At 45.6% G+C, this 24208-nt stretch overlaps 1 protein-coding gene across 3 annotated transcripts in view; it reads right to left on the bottom strand.

Annotated features, from left to right (window-relative positions):
* Positions 1 to 24208, bottom strand: part of PRKCB (protein kinase C beta) — a 333375-nt gene that overhangs the window by 75445 nt on the left and 233722 nt on the right. For all 3 annotated transcript variants that reach the window (XM_045461584.1, XM_045461583.1, XM_045461585.1), the window contains 2 exons: positions 19941 to 20037; positions 10111 to 10257 (listed from right to left, as the gene is read on the bottom strand). In XM_045461584.1, the coding sequence (XP_045317540.1) occupies positions 10111 to 10257; positions 19941 to 20037 (244 nt within the window). The remainder of the gene's footprint in view (positions 1 to 10110; positions 10258 to 19940; positions 20038 to 24208) is intronic.

A 24208-nucleotide genomic window follows, 5' to 3' on the forward strand; every position in this document is an offset into this window, starting at 1 on the left:
CTCTAATGGACTCTCTTCTGAGGAGTGGAGGTAAGGGCTGCACAGCAGCAAGTCATTTCACGGAGGAGAGCCGTGGAAAAATCAGGAAGGTGGAAGGACCTCACCATGATTTGGGAAGATGAGTTGGCAAAAACACGCTGCAATCAGAATTGCATTTGAAAACGGCTGGGGGCTGGGAGGAAGGTGCCATAATTGGGATAGAACCAAAGAGAAGGCAGGAATCCAAGATCAGACAGCAAATGTCAAAAGGTTCTCTGGAAGAGGATTAAGGGAACAGGTAGCAAAGACTTTGAGCTATCTGTGAACCATATGATAAAGGAGCTCACCATATGGCGCAAGAAGATAGCAAAGCAGGTTCAAGGAAAGGAAAGTGCTTTTGTCTGTCGGATTATATAACCACATCGAATGTATGTACGTGTATGTGTGCGTGTGACTCCATACCACTAATGAGATTAAAATTAGGATAGACTCCTACATCACGAGCTCCAAGACTTAGGAAAGGCCTTTGTTACGGGTTTGGCCTAAACTGCCTTTTCATTCCCTCATGCCATTTCTTCCTGTGTTAACTCAGCGCAGTGGCTGGTTCCAGCAGAAGACGCTGTAGTCTGGGGCTCGGAGCTCTGGATTGCTCTCTTGTGCACGAACCCAGAGCTCACGCTAGCTAAGCGTGCTGGTGGCTTTCAGGGAGACAAGCCTTGACGTTGCTGAGGATGCAGTGCTAGGGGGCGAGTGCTGGCAACCGGCACCCACTATAGCAGGCAAACTAAGCACAGAGCTGGGGGTGGGGGCACAATCTTTTTAGGGGCTCGTGAGAGCGTTTTAATTTCTCTTAAAATCACAAGAAAAAATGGGCTTTTAGGTTAAAGAAAAATGCTTTAACTTATTATATTAATATATTCGTCCTTATACCAATGCAATCACGTAAGGCATCATTTTTAACTTTTTTTCCACAGCAGAAGGAGGGACCCACAAATGTCATTGTGCAGCTCCCTAGCAGTTCTGAAACTGCCATTTCAAATAAAGACAAGACCAGCAGGTTGGGGGAGATGAGTGGACCCCAAAGCAGAGACAAAATCTGTCCGAGATGGGAAGTTGTAACTAGAATCACAAGACCTACTTTCAAATCCTGGCCCTGCCTCCTTCCCGCTGTGTGGTGTTGGGGAGGCCACTCAACCTCTCTGATTTACAATTTCCATGTAAGTATAATAGGGTTCATGTCAGTAACTACCCCGCAGGGCTCAGGGGAGAGCTCATATGATGTAATGCATGTAAATCCGTAGCATGGTCCCAGGCAATTCATATGAGGTCAGTCAAAGTTGGAGGCAATGGGGATGGGGTGTGTGGAATTGTAGAGGTAGGACAGGTGAAAGGGTGGGTGCAGGTTAGAAGAAATGGAGGTTGGGGGCTGAAAGGAAGCCAGCTGAGGAGTTACTACACACACTAGAGATGCCTCCCGGACCTGGAGGATCCCACCAGCTGAGACCCTCAGAGAAGGGAGAAGGGCAGGGGCTGGAAGCGGGGAGTCCATTGTCATGAGCCTGCTCAGGAATCCCTGCAATGGCTCACAGGTCCCATGAGCATCTGCACACAGGTAGGTGATTGACAGGCGCAGTGATGGGGGCGGGCAGGCAATCTGGAGCCTTCCGTCACCATGGGCATGCAGTTTGTCTAATGGCCGAGGCTCAAAGTAAAACCAAGGCACATAAACTCTGCTTACACTCAGAGGGAAAAAGAAGAGAGTGGGAAATGAGAAAATAAGAGGGAAAGCTGTTAACTTTCTAGAATATGCCCGAGGTATACCACTGTTGGGACCAGGAATGCGAGATCGCATGCATCTAAACCAAACCCGGTCTGTCAAATGCCACTGACTAGCTATGTGACTTTAGCAAGTTATTTTAACTTTCTGTCTCTCATTTCCTCATCTGTAAGATAGAGATAACAGCAGCCACATTATAGCATAAGTGTGAGTGAATACATGCAAAGCCCTTACAACAGAGCCTGGTGCTGACTCAATTGTTAGGTGGTATCATCACCATCATCACCACTGCCACAGAATATATGTTCCATGAGGGCAGATATTTATCTCTGTTTTGTTCACATCCATTTCCTCTTCACCTAGAAGAGTACCTGGCACATAGTAGATGCTTAATAAATATTCGTTTGAATGAGGGAATCCTTAATTATGCCTGTTGGTGAGGAGTTTATAAAAGTGATGACTTCTCCTTGGGATGGGGTATGGATTCCAATCTCGGCCCCAGTTCCTGTCCCTCATGTCTGCCCTCTGCTGTCGTAAGCAGCCACCATGCCTTGTGTTCAGATGTGGGGAGTAAGGAGCCAGGAGATCACTGATACAAACTGGGAGGCAGGTGTTTCAGAATTTGCTGAGGGTAGAAGTCACAGTTCAAAAGGACAGGGCACAGGTGGTGGGTAGGGAGTTAGTGGAGGCAGCAAATCTCAAAAGAGTAGTTTCATTCTCTGGATATATTTGGTGAGGAAAGGACCCAGAGGGATGGTCAAGATCACAGGAAAGATTTTTAAGGGTACAGGAAGTGTTGAGCATGCTTCTCATCTAACAGAAAGGACATGGGGAACAGAGAAGATCAGACACTTTCTGTACCTTCCAGATATTCACTGAAAAAGGAAGCAAAAGACCTCATGTTCTTAAAAATAACAATAGTAATTGAAGTGCCAAATCGTTGTGTGAATGTAAGATCTTTAAGACAGTTTTTCACAAAACATGACACTTGTACCATCAGCAATACAAGGACAAAAGTATTTTTCTTTTAATAAGTTTTCCTAAAACATAGTAGAGTAAACATACAAGTGGTAGATCAAGTCTGTGACTTTATATATATCATTGTTTAAGGGCAATGCTAAGAGAAGAAAACAAAGTCAACTAAATCCATTTAAAGAAAAAAAATTAAGATAGTAAGGAGGTGTGTACATGCCCCCCCCAAAAAAAAAACCCTAAACAAGTGCATGAATAAGAGAATATTTGGGAAATATGGCCAAGGCTATATTCAACTCTGTTCTACAGTCTGCGTTTTGAGCTAAAGGAATTAGCATCAGCACCTTGGAGAGTGGCACACAAGTTCTAAGTCTCTAGGGGTACCTTATGGGAAGGCACCATGGCCTAATCCTCAACATTCTCCTTAGTGACACTCAGGCAGTAATGTCACCAACCTCTTGGGCATTATTCTAGCAAAGTCAGGCATTTGGCGAGGACACTGAATGGTGTCTCATCTCTCAGTTTTTTTTATTTTAAACCTTCTTAGATGCATATAGAGCAACGGACCTGGATGGGACCTTTTGAAGATAGAAGTGTTATACCTGGGCACCCAGTTTCTATGGACTTCCTACTTTTCCCTTTTAATTTCATAAGCTGCTGACTTCTTCCTACTTAATTTATTCCTGGCTTATGCTATGCTTCAGGAAAAGCAGCACCAACACCTGGCATGTTCCATGATTCGAACACAAGGAAATGTCACCAAAAAGAGGAGCTTGATGGTTTTTTTGTTTGTGGAGCATGATAAGCCGGGAGTTCTGAGGGCAAAAGTCAGAAAGTCTCTTGTGTCCCCAAGAAAGATTCCATCCAGAGCTGAAAAGTAGGCTGATGCCACTAGCTTTCCACCAAAATTGTTCTCCCGGCCTCCCTTGTACAGAGGCATGGCCATGTGACTAAATTCTCTCTAATAGAGTGTAGGCAGAAGTGATCGGTGTCACTTCCAAAGCAAGGCTTTTAAGAAGCAGCTTGTGCCTCCCCCATACTTCTCCCCCTCCGCCCTCTGAACGTAGACAAAAAAACAAGGCAGCAGAAATTAATGGAGTAATGTAAGACGGAAGGAACCTGGGTCCCTTAATCACCATATGGAGAGAGTGGGTGAGGTCAGGAACACCCATCTCAGACTATTACATGAACGGAAATTGAACTTCCTTCATGTCTGAGCTCGTGTACATTTGGGGGTCTATTTGTTACAGCAGTCGAATCCACCCTAACTCGTGAAGGAGCTCAGGTACCTTGGCCACCACACAGGTCAGCCAAGCCTGGCTTGAGGGTGGGGTCAAGAAGAGGAGACCTTCTGAGATTTTCATTTACTCGCCCCTCGCCGTTTTGTGAAGCTCACTTAACTCGTCCTTTAGGTACAGCCCAAGACCCGCTTTCTCATGGAAGCCTTTGCTGACTTCCAATGAGGGCCAAGCCCATTCCCGCGAGCTCTCACAGCGCACATCAAACATCACAGTTGCACGTCACGTGTATCAGTGTGATTTCCTGACTAATGTTTATACCTCCACTGCATTTTATTTATTTATTTTTTTTTTAATTTTTTTTTTCAACGTTTATTTATTTTTGGGATAGAGAGAGACAGAGCATGAACAGGGGAGGGGCAGAGAGAGAGGGAGACACAGAATTGGAAACAGGCTCCAGGCTCTGAGCCATCAGCCCAGAGCCTGACGCGGGGCTCGAACTCACGGGCTGCGAGATCGTGACCTGGCTGAAGTCGGACACTTAACCGACTGCGCCACCCAGGCGCCCCTCCACTGCATTTTAAAGCATGCACTTTTCAGAACTCATAGAACGACACACTACTTAGTGCATTTTGTTGTATGTAAATTTCACCTTAAAAATGACCAAAAACAAATACTGAACTCTGGTTAAATGGCATGTATGCTGAAGAATTTAGGGGTAAAGTGTACCAGTGTCTGCAACTTGCTTTTAAGTGCATTAAAAATGGGTTGACAGAAAGACGGATGGATGGATAGATGTGTGATGAAGCAGAACCAGTCAAATGCTGGTTGTAGAATCTAGGTAGTGGGTATTAAGGATCTTCACTGTACAATTCTTTCAACCGTGCTATATTCAAAAATTGTTTTTCCCACAATAAGATACTGGGGAAAAAGTTCAAGGAGAACAGGGACCATGAGTACATTACATGAAAAGAATTGTTCTGTGTATATTATATTTTATATTTTTAATCATAATATTCTATGATTTGCTTCTGTTTAAATTGATATTATGTCATGGACATCTTTCCATGATGACAGGCAGGCAGACAAAGAGGGACCTCGCTCTTTTGAATATATCATGGATATACCATAATACGTTTAACTTTCACGTTATTGAACTGTTTTCATTTTTCTCTATTACCAATCATTTCCCATGATTTCCAATCATTTCCCATAGACTTTTGTGCTGCTGGGTTTGAGCTTCTTTATGTTACATCTACATTCACCACAGCGTACATCTGCCTCCCCTTGCTCCCCACCCCAACTAGCACAGGAGTCCATAGGCAAGAGTCAGGAGTATAACAGAGAAAGGAGTCTCCACTCAAACATCTCAGCATAACTTTTCAAAAAAGATTTGGGTCCTACAGATCACTACCACAAGCACATCTGAAGTCTTAGAGGGCAGGCGATACTGGCCTCAGTTAAATGTTTGTTGTGGCCACATTTGAGAGTTAGAAGAATCAAGTTTGTAATGTAGAGAGTTGTACTGGTGCTGTGTCCATTCTCTATCAGGTACCTGCTGTCTTTCTCTTATACGGTCCACTCATGCAATCAATCTGGGCAGTGCACAGCTGCCCAATTTATATAGCTGGAGAATAATTTTATCTCCAGTGATCCCTTGACAACCACAGAGGTTAAATTCTTACAAAGTGTAGTGGCTGGTAAAGCAGAGAACTCACAGATGAAAGGAATCATGGAAAACAGAGAGTCAAACTCACCGTAAGGAAAAAAAAAAATTTAACTATGGATGGGGACGGATGTTAGCTAGACTTCACCGCGGTGGTCATTTCACAATATATACAAATATCGAATCATTAGGTCATATACCTGGAGCTAATAAAATGGTATATGGTGATTATACCTCAATAAGAATGCGTGAATGAATGAATGAATGAATGAATGAAATAGAGCATGAAGGATAAAACTAGAAAAACAAACATTAAATAGTAAATGAGTAATAGATTTGAAATGCTCTGTTACAAAAGTTCCAGAAGGCATCTATCTCCAAGTAAGCCAAATGTGCCAAGAAGCCCTGCTTAGCAAGACAGCCCTTGCAGGTAAACACTCCCACCTGTTCAGGAAAGTAAACTCCAGACTGTTCTCTTTTTCAGAGTTTTTGAAACAGGGCTTACTCATTTGGAACTCAGTGGCCTTCCTGCTTGCTTTGTCATTTGTTTTATTTCCACAGGTCTTAGCAAAAGGCATGTGTCACTCCCTAGCTGCCCCACAAATTATGACAGTGCTTAAGAGCACATTTTTCTGGGCCAGATCTGATACGGTGGACCTGGGAGACGAGAGGTGTGAAGGCATCACCTCAAAGACCGATGCCTTCCATCTTTGGAAGAGGGAGACCAACGAGCATGCTGTGTCGTTCTGTTTAAGCGGGTTGACCTATGGGGCGCCCCGCGTCGGACTCTGTGCTGACAGCTCAGAGCCTGGAGCCTGCTTTGGATTCTGTGTCTCCTTCTCTCTCTGCCCCTCCCCTACTCACAATCTTTCTCTCTCCCTCTCTCCCTCTCTCTCTCTCTCAAAAATAAATAAACATTAAAACAATTTTTTAAGGGGATTGACCTATATACCTGACAAGATTGCAACTGTCAAAAGCAGGCATTCAGGGACACCTGGGTGGCTCTGTCAGATTTCGGCTCAGGTCACGATCCCAGGGTTGAGGGATCAAGCCCTGCGTCAAGTTCTGTGCTGACAGCATGCAGCCTGCTTGGGATTCTCTCTCTCTCCCTCTCTCTGTCTGCCCGCCCCAAATAAGTAAATAAAGCATTAATTTTTTTAAGCAGACATTCAAATATAAAAATCACATTAATTTAAAACCATGGTGGGCAAAACCGGAGGTGCAAAGGGTTACTCTACGTTTTAGAGGATCACTGAGGTTTTGTTATTCTGTCTCGGCTTTCATGACATACTTTGTTCTCATCTGTGATTTGTTTGATGCCACATCCCCAGCCTGGAGCAGAACTCTCAATTATTGTTACAGTTTCCATGGAAACATATGATCTATTCTCTCTCATTCCCTCACTGTTCCCCAAAGACCCACCCTCCCACTTCTCCAGCCACCCCCCAACTCTAACCATTTCCGAAAAGTCCTCTGATACTTCGTTCCTCAAAAAACTCTCCAACCTGTGCAGTTAAGTGACCACAAAGGTGCAGAACTATACGTAGAGTATGCTAACCTTTGCAGTAACAAGGACAAAAAAACCCATATTTATATTTGGTAAATTAGCATGTAGGAACCAGAAGCATGCAAATTCAATGAACAAAATGTTTGCACACAGAGGGCAGTAGCAGTGAGGGGGCACAGAAAGGTGTGAACCTGGGTGGGAGCAGACTTCTCAATGTTTATCCTTTCCATATAATTTTAATTATTAACCACGTGAGTACACTGCTTATTAAAAACAGAATTTCACTTTTAAAAACTCCCTGACGGGCTCATATTACCAGAACCCCTTCTTCATTTAGGCCCCTTCTTTCCCGGTCATCATCTGAATGCCCCTGTTCTTAGCAGTTTAAATCTCTTGACCTCACTGGTTTGTCTTTCATCCCTAGGCTTCCAGACTCCTTCTTTCCCACCCGGGTTGTGACCCTCTTCCTGTTCTGACTTCTTTTCCAACCTGATCTACATTCCATTTGTATTCATTTATTCCATACGCTTTTACTGAGCACCTACGAAAAGCAGGCTATGTTGGATCTGCAGTGGGCATTTCTCTTCCCAGAATCCTTGACTCCCTTATTACTGTAACCTTCTGGCTCACTGGTCCTGTTAATTCCCCCCTTAGCTCAAATTTGCCACCAGCTTCCTCACGTCCACACCCAGGCTGCTCAGAGGTACCAGCAAAAATCACACAGAGGCATGGACCACTTCCATCACCAACTTTAGAGAGCTGCTCAGCAGTCTTACTGTGTTTTCCTGCTGTCACTCCCATTTCCTGCCCAAGCTCTGCAAACTCTCAGCCTTCACCTCAGATCCCTTATTTCATCTCAGCAGATCACCCTGTGACCCACGGACAGAGAAAATGCATGCATTCAATCCATAGGCACTGGATGAACAGTGGTGAACAGGGTGAACAGTGGATGAAGAGTGGTGAACAGGGCAGAGAAGGTCCTCCTCTTGTGGCATTCAGCTCTTAGCAGGAGTGGAGAGACAAACCAACCAACAAACAAAAAGTGTACCATCCGGTTATGGCTGCTAGGAGAGAGTGGAATATGATGGGGAATGATGAGTGGCTGAGGAGGTGGCTATTAGGGAAGGCTTCTCAGAAGAGGTGACGTGGCTGAGATGGGAGTTATAAGAAGGAGCCAGCCATGCCAAGAATAAAGGGAATAGCATCACAAAAGCTCTAAGAGACGGGGGCGCCTGGGTGGCTCAGTCCGACTTCAGCTCAGGCCATGATCTCACGCTTCGTGGGTTCGAACCCCACATCTGGCTCCACAATGTCAGCAGAGAGCCCACTTGGGATCCTCTGTCTTCCTCTCTCTCTGCCCCTCCCCCACTCACACTCTTTCTCAAAAATAAATACATTTTTTAAAAAGTTTAACAACTGTGAGAAAAACAAACAAACCAACAAAAGCCCTAAGAGAGGAAGGGGCTTTCCGTGTTTCAAAAACCCAAGGACCACGGCAGTCAGAGCACCGGAGGGTCACAGGGTCAAGAAAAAGAAGTCAGGCAGAGAACTGGGATCAGATTCTAAAGAGCAATGTAGGCCAAGGACACAGTATGAAATTTATTTCAGTGTGATGGGAAATCATTGAAGAGGTTTTATTATTATTATTATTATTATTATTTTAAGTTTATTTATTTATTTTGAGAAAGAAAGAGAGAAAGGTGCAGAGAAAGGAAAGAATCCCAAGCAGGCTCTGTGCTGTCAGCTCAGAGCCCAATGCAGGGCTCGAACCCACGAACCATGAGACAATGACCTGACCAGAGCCAAAGTAAAGAGTTGGATGCTTAACTGACTGAGCCACCCAGGCGGCCCATCATTGGAGAGTTTTAATCAGGGGAGCGTCTTGACCTAATAATGTAACTGTTCCAGAATGAGCACAGGTGCTAAATGGCACGTTACTGGTTACAGGTAACAGGAGTGGCCGCAGGGAAGTCCAGCGGGTGTGTGAGGTTTAGACTAGTGCTGCATTTGTGAAGGTGGAGAGAAGTCAGTAAATGCACAACACGCTTTGGAGAAGGATGTGTCAGCATTCATGAATGGATTTCACACGGCTGGGGGAGGGGAGGGAGGCAGCTAAGAACAACTCAAGGAAAACTCCCAGATTTGGGGCTTAGGCTGCAGAGGTGGAGAAGAAATTTATATTTTTTGCACACTTAAGTTCATGGTATGTATGAGATTTACACAAGACATATCTGTGGCACACAGAGGGATTAGAAGACCCAAAACAACACTAAACAACTCAGAAATACTTATAGCACAATCTCAGCTTCAGTAAAACAGCGTCTCCCAGTATCTATAAAAGTATCTAGAACCACTCTACGAGTCCCAGGGTCATCCTTCAACTCTGCTGCTGTTTGAGAGGAGGGGTTCCTATTCTTGGCTGCAAAAGTGATCTTTTCCAAAAGGCACATCGGATCGTGTCACTTCTCTGTTTAAAAACTTCCAATGGTTCCCCAGTGCTCTACGAATAAAATCCAAACTCTTCATCACAGCTCACAAGGCTTTGCAGGATCGGGCCCCTGCCCATCTCTGCAACTGCATATCCTCCTGCCTCGCCCTGCTCATGACATCTTGGCCCCGACACCTTCTGATGGTACGTAGAGTGTGCCAAGCCCTTCTGCACCTCAGGACCTTTGCACCTGCTATCCTCTCAGCTGGCAACATTCATTCTTAGCCCTTGGAAGGTATAGCTAATTCATCCTTATCTTTCAGGGCTCACCTCCTCAGGTGGTCTAAATGGGTTCCCTCTGGATGTGTGTTTCTGGAGCACAGCAGGCTATTCATTTTCTTCACAGTTTTCATTATGAACTGTAGTGGGGATCTACTTTCCACTCTCTCCCTTGCTGGAATGTAAGCCCCATATGAACAGCAAATGTGCCTGCCTTGTCACCTGCCCTTCTGGAGTGGGTGCAGCCCCCAGGCCATACTGTACCTTGCCAAAGCTTCCTTTCCCGAGCACCATCAGGAAGTTAAAATCGGTCAGTTTCATTCGGTCTCTGTTCCCATTGTTGTCAAGTTTGGATATGGTGTTGGTCGTCTTTTCTTCTGGAGCCTTGGTCCCCTGACCGATCTTGGCCCTCTGGCAGAGGAAGCACACAGAACACATCATTAGGGTTTGAGGATGCCCTTGTTGGAGGACACAGGTACACGCTGTGAGCTGTGGTTTCTGCAGCTCGCCCCCTCCCCCGGCCTGCCTCTCAAAGAAAAGCATGGCCAACACCCACTCTGCAAGCCTGAAACCTGGAAGCTACCCTTGACACCTGTGTTTCTCTTTTATCCATCATGTCTCAGCCACCACCAGGAACTGTTCTTTCTTCCTCCTAGCTGTCTCCAGAATTCATCTTCCTTCCACAACCATCTGTTACTATGTTGCACCGGGACAACCCACCTTGGTTCCCCTCTCACTGGGCTTTTCATGCAAAAGGAGTGAGCCTCCACCTCTTCATACCCAACCAAGTCGCCACCTGCTTAAAAGCTGTGACCCACTAGGTTGGGGATAAAGACCTCGGTGCTTTCACTGGCCTACATGGCCCAGTATGATCAGGTTCTCCAACCTCATCACTTCTTGGATCCTGCCTTGCAACCCACCTTCATTTTTTCATCTCCCACCTCAGGGCCTTTGCACCTGCTCTTTGCTACTACGGGATGGCTATTGTCTCCTCTTTGCCAACCGAGTTACCCCTGCTTCACATTTTCACTTCCCCAGGGAAGCCTTCCTTAACTGTCTATATCTGGATTAAATGTCCCTATTTGCTTCCTTCATCCACTTCACCCCCCACTTATACTGGATGGTAACTGCTCACTGTTTTCCCCAATGCACTGGAAACTCTGTGAAGGCACAGAATCTATCTCTGTAACTTCCCTGACAACTAATACAGTTTCCTGCTACACAAAGAGATGGATGGGGGAGGCCCGTGTTGGCCCTCAGTGCAGTGGGGGAGGGTCTCGCTGCTGTGAGCAGCAGAATGGTGACTCAGAATAGCAGCAAATGCTTTGCAATGGGGAGAGAAGAGAAGGTCAGCAGTGAGAGATACAATCGCCAGGACTTTGTTACTGGGTTCACCTCCAGGGCTAGAATCCTGGCCCTGGAGTGGAGGAGAGGTGCGATCCTGAGGAAGTCAGTCAGCTCACGATGCTCCTCTGCTCAGATGTCCCGTACTTTAGCATCTCTCTCAGAGAAAAGGCCAGAGGCCACAGACGACCTGGCCCCTCTGTGCCTTCTCCGATTTTGGCCTCTTCTCCTTGCATCACCCTGGCGTCATGGCTGTTCTCTGATAGCACCAAACACGCCCTTGCCCCTGGGCCTTTGCACTTGCTGTCCCCTGTGCCTAGAGTCCTCTTCCCTGAGCTTCACTTCGGATAAGACAGCCTTGCCCAACAACGACACACACAAGCTCTCAGCCATTGCCATTACCCTTCTTTATTTGTTTCTCATCATATCCCTTATCACCATCCTACAAACCCAATATTTACTTGTTTCTTAATGTCTCCTCTTTGTCCTCACACTAGAACATGAGCTCCATGAGGTCAAGGATTTTGTCTGTCGTGTTCTCCTTTCTCTGGCACGGAGTAGGCACTTAGTTGTATTTGGCACTTAGTTGTTTCTAAACCTTAGTCCCTTTTTCGAGCACATGGAGATCATGAGAGAATGTATCTTGGAGTTCTTTGCACCATTCCTAGCACATAGTAGGTGCTCAACAAATGGCAGCTATTTTTTTTTTTTTTTAGGTTTATTTTGAGAAAGAAAGCATGAGTGGAGGAGGGACAGTGAGAGAGGGAGAGACAGAAAATCCCAAGCAGGCTCTGCACTGTCAGTGCAGAGCCTGATGCAGGGCTCGAACTCACAAACCATGAGATCATGACCTAAGCCAAAGTCAGAAAGTCAGACGCTTAACCAACCGAGCTACCCGGGCGCCCCAGCAGATATTATTATTATTGTCCCGTTATTCAGCTGTCTGTTAGAGACAAAGAGGCAACAAAAATTTTTTCAGGGTTTTGAATTTCGGGAAAGACTCATTCATTCATTTTTTTTTTTCAACGTTTCTTTATTTTTGGGACAGAGAGAGACAGAATATGAACGGGGGAGGGTCAGAGAGAGAGGGAGACACAGAATCGGAAACAGGCTCCAGGTTCTGAGCCATCAGCCCAGAGCCTGACGCGGGGCTCGAACTCACGGACCGCGAGATCGTGACCTGGCTGAAGTCGGACGCTTAACCGACTGCGCCACCCAGGCGCCCCAAGACTCATTCATTCAAAAACTACCCACCGAGTGCCTACTAGCTGCCAGGTGATACTCTAGATGCTGAGGATCAATCAGGGAGAAAACCAAACATGGATGCTCAAAGAATTTACACTGCAGCAGGAACCGAGTCCCCCACACTGTGTCCAAAGGATATTCTGGAGTTTTCCAGATAAACAACTTGGTGTCAGCAACAGAAACAGCATTTATGGAGCAGAGAGTAAGACATATTCAAAGAACCAAACACCATTTAGTCTGGCCGGAACACAGAGTGCAAGGTAGATGTGGCACGGGATGGACAGGACTTAACCCTGTCAAGAAGTCAATGCTGGGGCACCTGGGTGGCTCAGTTGGTTAAGCATCTGACTTTGCTCAGGTCATGATCTTCTGATTCGTGAGTTTGAGCCCCTCTGGACCCCTCTCTCTGTGCTCCTCCCCTCATACCTCTCTCACTCTCTCAAACGTAAATAAACATTTTTAAAAGAAGAAGTCAATGCTAATTATGAGCATAAAAGGCTTGAAGGAGGCCCTGGCATGATCATATTCCATTTAGAAGATCACCCTGAGTCCAGAGAAGAGACCCATTTGAAGGAGGTGAGTTTGGGAACCACTGGACGTGACTAGAGACATCAAGGTGCCAGATGCCGGGTGTCTCTGGCACAGAGGGAACAAAGTGGGTCGTTTGGAGGTAGACTTATCGGAGCTGGGTGCAGACTGGGAGAGAGGCTCAGGGATGAAGCCCTTGGCTCCTGTGTTGAGCACCTATGAGGACAGGATGCTTCTCCACTCAGAGGAGAAGTGGAGAAGGGGCAAGTGTGGAGATGTGGGTGAGAGGGTGGGAAGAGCCTGACTTCAGACACACGGAGACTCCCCCCTTTCCCACAGGGGCTTAAACTCTGAAGTTTACTTCTTCCTCGGGACACGCCTGTTCATTGTCATTGCCCCATCTGTCCTGCTGACAAAGCATCCACCATTTTTCCTCTTTTTGCAATTGACGTTTTTTAATTTACATCCAAGTTAGTATATAATAATAGTTTTTTTAATGTTTACTTTTGAGAGAGACAGAGAGAGAGAGAGGAGAGGAGGAGACACACACAGCCTGATGCAGGGCTTGAACACACAAACCGCGAGATCACGACCTGAGCTGAAGTTGGATGCTTAACCGACTGAGCCACCCAGGTGCCCCTGTAAATTAATGTTTTAAATATTACAGTGGATAGACTGAAATGCATAAATATCAAGCGTACAGTTCTAGGAATTTGGACAAATGGATACACCCATGAAGCCAGACCCCAATCAAGAGAGGGAACATTTCTATCACCCCCAGAAAGTTCTCTGTGCCCCTTCCCGGCCAATCCCCACTCCCACGAACACAACCTCTGTTCTGATTTCTATTCTCATAGGTCAGTTTCGTTTGCTCTTGAACTTCATCTAAATGGAATCATAGAGTGTGCCATAATAAGGAAGATATATTTGGCCTCTGCCCCTGGTTCCTGACACAGAGCTCCTGAAGTTCTTGTTAATTTCCCGATAGGAGCATCTTGTATTCTAATTCTCTTGGTGGGCTCCTGGATGGGGCATGGTCACCAGAAGGACCAAGCCATGATTTTTCAGAAGCTTGGAATTTTCAGCCCCATCCCAGGGTTGGAGACTGAGTTAGTTAATAATTAGTCATGCCTCCATGATGAAGCCTCCATAAAAATCCCTAAACTATGGAGTTTAGAGAGCTTCCAGTGTGGTGAATCTCAGCCCCCTGGGGGATGGAATCTCCCGGGCTCCTTTCAGACCTTACCCCGTGTATCCCTTCATCTGGCTGTTCATCTGTATCCTTTATCATATCCCTTAATATATAATAAACCAGTAGAATTAAGTGTTTCCCTGAGTTCTGTGAGCCATTATAGCATTATCAAATCTGAGGAGGGGGTGGTGGGGACCCCTGATTGGTAGCAAGTCAGACAGAAGTGTGGGTGAGCTGAGAACCCACAATTTGCGACTGGAGTCTAAAGTGGGGACAGCCTTGTGGGACCAAGCCCTCAACCTGAGGGGTCTACACCATCTCCAGGTGTCATCCGTGAATTAAATTGTAGGACACCCAGCTGGTGCCCACGGAGGACTGGAGAATTTCTTGGTGAGGGAAATCCACACATTTGGTGAAGATCTGTGAAAGTCTAACAGGCTTCCCTTTATGGAATAAGCAGTCCTTGCATCTGGCTGCTTTCGCTCATCATCGCGTTCTCGAAATTCACCCGTGCTGTTGCCTGAATCAGTGGTTTGTCCCTTTGTATTTGCTGAATAGCGTTCATTGTTTATGTTTATCCATGCTCTTCTTTACGGGCATTTGTGTCGTTTCCATTTGGGGGGCTGTTAACAGAGCTGCTGTGAACACACACGGTCAAGTTATTTCCTAGTAAGATACGTGCTGATTCCAGCGTCCGTGGGGCAGCCAAGCATGTGCACCCGGGAAGCACATGCGGGGACAACTGACATCTGAGCTGGAGACAGAGGTTTGGGGGTTACAGGCGTAGAGCGAGTGGTTAAAAAATGAGCTCATCAGGTAGAGAAGCAAAGCGCCAGGGCAGAAGTAGCACTGCCTTTTCCGGGCCATTATCTTTCCATCATCCCAAATCCTCACCCTTCGGCCCCAGGGATTTTTGCCCAGGCTGTCCCGACTCGAACACGTTCCCTCCTTCCTCCCTGACCCTACCGTCTTCCCTGCTTTAGGACCACATCTCCCACCTTCTTGGAATCCCGAGTCAGGACCCACTCAATCCACATGCTGCATTCTCCAACCTGTGAGGATCCAAACCCTGACCGTCCCTGGTCCCCAGCCCCCATTCTGGCCCTTAGGGGGACACCGCAGGTCTCAGCATGGCCGGCCAGTGAAGCACGAGTGAGGGACTCACCCAGTTTCTCCGTTTGCCTTTGCTTAGTGCAAAAATTTTTTTCTGTCCCTCAAGGAGCAGCAAATGGCCAACGAGCTTCATCCCTCAGTCCTGTGAGCAACCTCCCTCCTCTGAATTATGGGACCCAAACCCTCTTTCCACCCCCATCTCAACTTGCTTCTGTGACTTTTCCCATAGGTACAGGCTATAGACCTATAAAGTGTATGTTCCCCATATAAGCTACAGTGTTTGTGTCTCCCCCAACCCCCACGTAGGCTATAAAGTTTGGGTCCTCCCCTCCAAAATTCACACATTAAAATCCTAACCCACAAAGGTGATGGCATTAGGAGGTGGGGTTTTGGGGAAGGAATTAACTCATGAGGGTGAAGCCCTCATGGGGGGGCAGCAGTGACCTCCCTCCTAGAAGAGTCCCTCCCCCACCAAGAGCTCCATGGGTCCTTCCAGGAGGTGAGGACACAGTGAGAAGAGAGCCACCTAGGAACCAGGAATAGGCTCCCTCACCAGAATATGACCAGGCTGCAGCTTTGATCCTGGACCTCCCAGCTTCCAGAACTGTGAGAAGAAAGTCTCTATTGTTTAAGCCCATGGGTTTTTTGTTGTTGTTATAGCAGCCTGAACAGACTAAACCAGATTCTAAACTCTGGATCAGAAGTCTAATGGCCCCATCCACCTGGTTTGCACAGTGCTGATGTTGTTTTAATAATTAAATTAGTTGACAACTGTTGAAAATCAGATGTTCTATAAAAACCCATATTTGCAGCTTCTTTCAGGGAAGTAAATATGGCCACATGGGGCCCCATCCAGCAAGGCATAGTGTTTTTAGATAGGACATGTTCTCTCCAGTTTCCCACAGTCCCCACCATGCCCTATTGTACGACACCAAGCTTTTTTCCCTCCTTGTTTCCTGCCTGGCTCCTGAAAGCATTTGGGTTTGTGACCCCCTATACGGCGAGCCTGTGGAGGACAAGAAGCCCATCCTGGGTCCCCTCTGAAAGTCCCATGATCCCCAGGAGCCCCAGGCCTAGCAGGTACTTTGTCAAAGAGCAAAACTTTTTAAATTGAGGCCCAAGTTAAAATTAGCCCCTATCCTTCCGGGTTGGATATGTCTTCAGATACAGAAGTACACTGAGAGTTGTCTTTTCATGTCTGCAATTTAGAGCCCTAGAATCCAGCACTCAAAGGGAAGGCAAACTGACCACGCATCTGAGCCAGAAGCCTGCCTCCTTCCAAACTGTGCTGGAGGGCAGCAGAGGCATCTCGGCGGCCGGCACCCAGGGCTCCAATTCAGATGATGAGTGCCTCCCCTGGCTTAACCTACAGATTCCACTGTCACCCCCACCCCTGTAAGGAGCTCCGGAGGGGCACCCGAGGACCAGCAGCAGAGGCGAGGCCTCAGGAGGCTTGGAGATCCTTCCTAATCCTCAAGCGGCCCTTCCAAAGCTCCGAAGGAACATGTTCTGAGCTTTATTTATTCCAAGGGGGAAGCTGACGATGGCAACAGTGGCCTGACATTTATACGCTATGACGTGCCAGACGTCGTTCTAAACGCATTATCTCATTCAATCCTCACATAACCTTGGAAGCTAAGAAGTGTTGTGATTCTCCCATTGTACAGATGGGGAAGCAAAGGCTCACAGTTAAAGTAACTTGCCTGCAGTCACCCAGCGAGAAAAGTGGCAGAGTTGGATTCAAATCCGAGCAGCCTGGCCCTTGAACCACCCGAACGGAGCAGGCTTCCCACTGCACCCACAAGGCCCAGGTGTCCCTCCAACCCACCCCCCCGGCACTGTCCTCTCCACACCTGAGGCTCCTTACGGCTCACACCTGCAGCTCTGCCTGTGGGTTCATTTCCTGGTTGCAGGAGCAAGCGGAACCCACAGACAGGGCGAGCAGCAGATGCTGGCCGTTAACGCCACTGAATGCAGCCGCCAGCCAGTGGCAGAAGTTGAGCCGGTGGATAACTACTGCAGTTTCGCGTCCCCCACATGGGACCCCGTGAGGCACACGTTCAGCTTCTCTGACGAGTCAAATCCCAGCGGCCCACAGTGCTGACCTGCTTCACGACACACACTTTCCCGGCCTCCTGCCTTCCCAGCATCTCCTCCCCGCTCGTCAGGGATGCTTCCCAGGATCACTTCCTGAAGAAACTACTTGTGCTTGAATCTTTTACGGTCTGCTTCTGGGGAAAACTCAACCCGGGATGATGACAGCGATGGGATGTGAGAAAGTTGCTTAGCCTGTCTGGGCCTCAGTCTCCTCATTTGTACAACAAAACTGGGGGTGCTCATAGTATCTCCCATTCGGGGGTGTGGTGAGGAGTAACTCAGTTAATATTCCGCAGCACTTAAAATAATAAAGGGCACACGGTAAGCATTTTGTTACGTAAGAAAATCCCAAGACCATCAGAAAACCCATTCTGAACCGTCCAAAGTGGAGTTCTCCCTTCTCTGGCCCATAGGCAAGCCCGTGGTCAGACACAAGGCCCCCAGGCTGAGCCGACTCGGACGTTCTGAAACACACCCCACGCAGTAACTGCACTGAGCTCACCCTACCGTGAAATTCTATAACCCCAACTCCAGCAGCTCGATTTTACCATCACTCAGAATTTCTCCAGATAAGAGGCTTGAAAGTAATTTCTGAGTCATTCTGGGTGCTAATTGCTTATTGCGTAGGGATTACATTTCTCACGTTCAAGGTCAACTGAAATTTCTCTATGTGTCTGAGAATAATTTTCGGTCTGTTGGAAGCATTTTTTTTTTTTTTAATCAACAACTATGGTATGGGGCAATTATAATTCAGGCATAAACAAGCGTTTGCAGGCTCTTGCTAGAAATAAACGGATGCGTTTTGTCGCACGCAGATAAAGCAGCCCTGTACTTCATGCCAATAACTGGCCCCAACAAATGCCATGTTCATGTAGGAACTGTTTTCTTTGACGTCCTGAAATGTCACCCCGGCTGCCCTAGGATGGAAGAGATCATTTTGCAAACTGAGACTTTATTTTATGCGAGAAAATAGTGGCCTTTTTTTTTTTTTTTTTTTGTCCCCACAACAGTACATTTTTGACACGGCAGCAAATGGGCACACCTTCATCCAAAAGCTGAGGGAAAGCGATGGAAGGTGTTCTCTGGAAGGGTGAGTCAAGTGTCCAGCTGTTGGCCCTGCTGCGTGGGAAGTCCTTTTACCAGCTCATATGGGCTTGAGCCGGCTCCACGGCAATAACCTTCACTTATCAAGTTCACTGGAGAGTGACCGATAAGCCCAAGGCCCGTGTGTTTGTCCCACTGGTTTCCAAGAAGGGATATTCCCTTCCCCCTGGGTCAGACCCATCACCATAGTCTAGTTTTGTGGAGGGCACAAGAGTGAATACTTAAATGCTATTTCTGTTAAGTTGAGGGGGAAATTAAGGTAGATCTTGGGACAAATGCCAAAATCCTTGCCAAGGCCAGCAGTCCTTCTACTGTGATGACCAGCTACTTCCTTAGTCTTACCTTGAACTCATCCATTGTTCTCTCTCCTCCACCCACACTGGCCTTTAAATTTCACATAGTTGCCATGTAACCCCACCACCACAGGGCCTTTGCACATGCTGTCCTCTCTGAATGGAATTTTCTTTTGCCTCTCTATTCAGTTAACTTGCACTGTTGATGCCTCAATGACACCTTCCCTGTCCTCTGAGACAAAGTTACATCTCCCTCGTAGATGTTCTCAAAGTAACATGGACCTCTATTTCACAGAACTTTACCTGGTCACAATTTTTTTTTTATTTGCCTGTGTGATTACTTGATGAACAAATGATAGTGATCTAATTCATTTTAGCTATTTTATTCATTTTTCTTTGGATTTAGCAGGCCACCACTGTTTATCTAGAATTGATGATTTCCCATCAGACTCAGTATATTGAGTTTGTGCAAACAGAATAATGTGTTTTCCCTTCTGAAATTACTTTAAAATCATTCAATACATATGTAATGAAATAACTCAAATCCATCTTCCCCGAAACATTTTCTTTGTAAAACTGGAATGTGTCCTACACATCTGCTCCTCTCACGTAGCTGAAAATGGGGTTTATTGGCCCCACAGAAGGGAGGGGGCTCAGCTAAGGTAAATGTAGAGGCAGCACTCTAGTCCAAGGTTACGGCCAAGGGCTCTTCATCTTTGGAAGATACACCTATGAGCATTTCATGAAGTCACTAGCATAAACAAGTCCATTTGTTAACAGTACAGCACCATCCCGCCAATAGATCCAAACCCAGATTCTATCCCTCAGCAAGCCTAGTTGATTCAGCCTCCAAAATATATCACTTCTCAGTCCACTTCTTTCATTTACCATTACTACCGTCCCAGTCCAAGCTACCATCACAATGACTCAAGGAGCGAATGAGCACTTTCGAGAAGTCTAAATCTAAATGAGGATAGGGAGGTGGGAATGGCTTCACAAAACAGGGTATGTTTGGCTGGGGTTTTGCAGGATACATAGGAGTTTTCTGGGGGGCGGAATAATATTGCAAAGGCACAGAGTCATAAAAGGCCTTGGTAGAAACCACCCCATAACTGGGCAAAATGGCACAGAGGCAGACTCAACCAGTTCCCACTGGTGTAGAAAGAAAGACATCTTACCTCGAATTTCTGCCGTAGTTCTTCATTCCCTTCACTTCCCTCTGGCGGCACAGGCACATTGAAGTACTCGCCTTCCTCCTGGCTCAGCAGCTTAAACCTAAAGGGAGACAAGGAGACATGACAAATTCCATGACTGTACTCGATATTATTTTGTTGATTAGGATAAGAAAAGGAAGACTGTAGACAGCTCTACCTTAAAAAACGTGTTGAGGGTTTTTTCTTTTGGGGAGCGTGTGCGTGTGTGTGTGTGCGTGTGTGTGTACATGCATGCATGTTTGTAGCCAGGCATGCTGTATTTTTGTCACTATTCCACAGATATCAGAAAAAATGAATATACTGTGTTTATAAGATGCAAACTTCTGGCTGACTCTGCCTCTCTCTCCACACGCACATACTTTCTCCACCAAGTGCTTTCCCATTCTGAAAGAATGGTATGAAGATCTCCCATAGTCGATGGATTCTTATCACGTCTCCCAGCATCCTGGCACTCACTCAGCAGCATTTGGATGACTACAGACTTGTCTCCATGACGCTGTTTTCTCTGCAGATGCCTTCCTAAAGTGCCCTGTATTAACCTCTTGAGAAACGGCATCCCTCAGTGGGTAAGTACGCAAGCCCCTGGTCAAAGTCTGCCTGGGTCCAAATCTCACCTCTGCCTTTGCCTCCCTGGGTCACTGGGTAAGCTAGCTAGGCCCTCTAAGCCTCGATCTTTCTCATCTATAATTGGAACAGGGGCACCTGGGTGGCCCAGCCGGTTAAGCATCCAACTCTTTATTTCAGCTCAGGTCATGATCTCACAGACTGTGAGTTCGAGCCCCGCATCAGGCTCTGCACTGACAGCGTGGAGCCTGCTTGGGATTCTCTCTCTCTCCACCCGCCCCCCCTCTGCCTCTCCCCAACTCGAGTTCTCTCCTCTCTCTTGAAATAAATAAACATTTAAAATAAATCAATAAACTGGAACAAAAGTCTTTTTCAGGGGCGCCTCGTTGGCACAGCTGCAAGAGCACGTGAGTCTTGATCTCAGGGTCATGAGTTTGAGCCCCATGTTAAGCACCGAGATTACTTAAAAAAAATCTTTTTCACGGGATTATTGTCAAGCTGGATCCAGTGACTCATGTAAAATGATAAGCATAGTGCTTGGCATTTAGCAAGAGATAAAAGAAATCATCATCATCATTACTGATATTGACATTATCCTAATAAACAAGATGGCTTCAGTAGGCTTTTGACCACAAAGATCTTTCTGTCTACTCAAAGGGTAACACGAGAGTGAGGAAAGAGAAGGAACCTTCCAAAGATATTTGAGTCACTGGGGGGGGGGGGGGGGGGAACCACCTCACTCCCAAAGAAAGACTTCCTAACCCCAGTTCACAATTTTCATGACAACTTTTCCTCCACTCACAAACCTTCCTCAGCAGCTTCTAAAAATAGGAGGAGAGGTGATTCAAAGCAGAGGGGACTAGTTGAGCCTTTAGGCCTCCATGTTTAATATTCAATTACCTTCTTCCCAGTTTCCATTGAAATGGCCAAAAGAAATACAAACGTAGGAGAACAACTGTATCTTTGCTGGCAATCAAGGGTGCCATCCACACAGCAGAGACGTCTAGGAATTTCCGCAAATTAAAGTCATAGTAAGAGAACATGAAGCAGTGGTTGGCAAACATTATTGGCTTTGTGAATTTTCCTAGTCTAGATATTATGGTCAGCTTGATGTTTTTCATTATATCATCTCTTTTTTAAATGATAAATACACTTCAAGAAGGAAGCCAATGGGTTACAAGTAAAGGAACTATAGAAGAGTAAATGTATGCAAATCAAAGTTACACAAGTCCTAGCAGATGGCCTGGCTTATCAGAGGCTCTGAGCCTAATGCCTGGACCTCTTTGTTAACATGAGAGTTCAGCCAGCAGCAAGAGTTAAAGAATGTTAAGGGTACGGCAACAATGTTAAGGGACTCTCTCTTTGTGGTTAATCTGAAGGTTTGAAGGAGCACTGGCCAAAGAACAGCTTGGTCAGGGTGCAACTCAGTATTACCAATGCCCAACCATGAGCCATCCAAACTGTGTACAGTCTAAGCCACTTTGGAAACTACAGATCAAGCTGTGACCAGTCAATGGGACCTCTGACTGAACCCCACTAACAACCTGGGCCAGACCACAGGGACTGGATGACAGTCACCAATTCTGGTCCATAGTCAGGAAGCATGGGATGCATCAAAGTGCCCTGCTGTTTTCTGTAGACGGTGTGCTGTCACTATTGCCGCTGAACAAGGACGCTGTACCTGTGAGAAAAGGAAAGGAGGGATCCCTTCCAACTTGGAGTTGCACAAAACCAGCAGGGGAAAATGCCCCCCTCTAGAGCAGGAAGGCTGCCTATTGGGTAGCTGTCTCCAGCAGTGGATCTCTCAAAAATAGCCACAGGGAACAGGATCCCTGTTCTGACAAGGAAAAGTTCCAAAAAATTCCAAAGACCCCTTTCTCCCTTCATCTGAATTTGAAAAATTATAACTGAGAAACTCATCATTCCTGTGCTCATCAGTCTACAAGCATGGGCAGATATAAAAAAATAACAGGATATATGAAAAACTCATTCAAATAAAGAGAAACAATGAGAAATCGGGTAAGGACCTCCCATGAAACAGAACTATTGCCAAAAGAGAGAAAATTCTAAAAAATATCTGGTTTGTACTTTCAATGAGATTCAAGAGGCTAAGTCATCTCTGAAAAGGGAACCGTGGGAGATTAGAAAAGGCTACTTTCAAAAGAAAAATATAATTACTAAATTTAAAAATCCACTGGAAACAATGAACACTAGGATGGATAATTCAGATAACAATTAGGAAATTAGAAGACAAACCTGAGAAATTTTTCTGGCAATTAAGGCTGATATTTATATATTGATTAGGGCTGAAGTGAATGCTTAATATACCATTAAGAAAAATTCAGGGCACATGGGTGGCTCAGTCGGTTGAGCATCCAACTCTTGATTTTGGCTCAAGTCATGATCTCATAGTTTGTGAGATCGAGCCCCATGTCGGGCTCTGTGCTGACAGTGTGGGGCCTGCTTGAGATTCTTTCTCTCCCTCTCCCCCCACCCCGACCCCACCCCACACTCACTCTCTCTCCCTCTCTGTCTTAAAAATAAATAAATAAACTTAAAAAAAAGAAAAATGCATCTCACCAAAATTAACATACAACATGAAAGGAAGGAATATCACAACATATATACCAAGAAACACATATTATGATCCATCTTATATAAAAAGTTCTTATAATTCAATAAGAAAATGAGAGGCAAAAATCAGGACACAGCCATTTGTAAATACAAACAAATGGCAATATACAAATGAAACTATTCCACATAATTAGTAGCAAAGTATGTATGATAATGAGTATTATATAAATATGTATAATTAGTAACAAAATATGTATAATCCTTGCATTATATCTTTGAAATTTATAATACCAGGTGTTGACAAGTGTGGGTGAAATGAGGAGCATCACACAGCACTGGTGAGAATGTAAATTGAAAAAAAATTGCAGAACAGTTTGGCAAATGCTTTAATAATACATATGTTCTCAAAGCCATCAATTCCAGGATTAGAGATTCCTTAGGAAATAATGAAAGCTGTGCATAAAGGTTTTGCTGCAAGAATTTTTGCTGTAGAATTATTTACATAGGTAAGCATTACACATCTTATAGTAAGGAAATAATTCTGTAAGTGGAGGCAGATCTGTAGAATGGACCACAGAAAATGATGTTGCCCAAGATGAGTGATTTATAGGGAGAAGTGTTCATTACACATGGTTAGGTGAAAAATGCAAAAGCTGCTAAACACTGTGTACAACAAGATTTCATTTGTGCTTCATACACACATACGTGAGCACAGACACATGCACAATCACATGTACACAATACAGACACACAGAAAAGAACCTCTTAATCAATAGTGATTATTCCTGGGCAGTGGGATTCTGGAAAATATTTTTTTTCTTATTTATATTTTTCTAATAATTATTCAATTTATAATAACCACTAACACTTACTGAGTGCTTACTATTCAGCAGACACTGGGCACTTCACTGATATTAATCATTTTAGTATTATAGCACTCCTATGACATAATTACCACTATTATCTCCAAATGAGGAGAGGAGTCAGAGAGGCAAAGTAAGTTGCCCAGGAGTGCACAGCGAGGAAATGATGGAGGAGAGATGTTAACCCAGGAAGTCTGATTCCAAAGCCTTAGTGTTTTGTTTTGTTTTTTT

Source organism: Leopardus geoffroyi, chromosome E3 (genome assembly GCF_018350155.1).
Source record: "Leopardus geoffroyi isolate Oge1 chromosome E3, O.geoffroyi_Oge1_pat1.0, whole genome shotgun sequence".
In the NCBI taxonomy this organism is placed as follows: Eukaryota; Metazoa; Chordata; class Mammalia; order Carnivora; family Felidae; genus Leopardus; species Leopardus geoffroyi.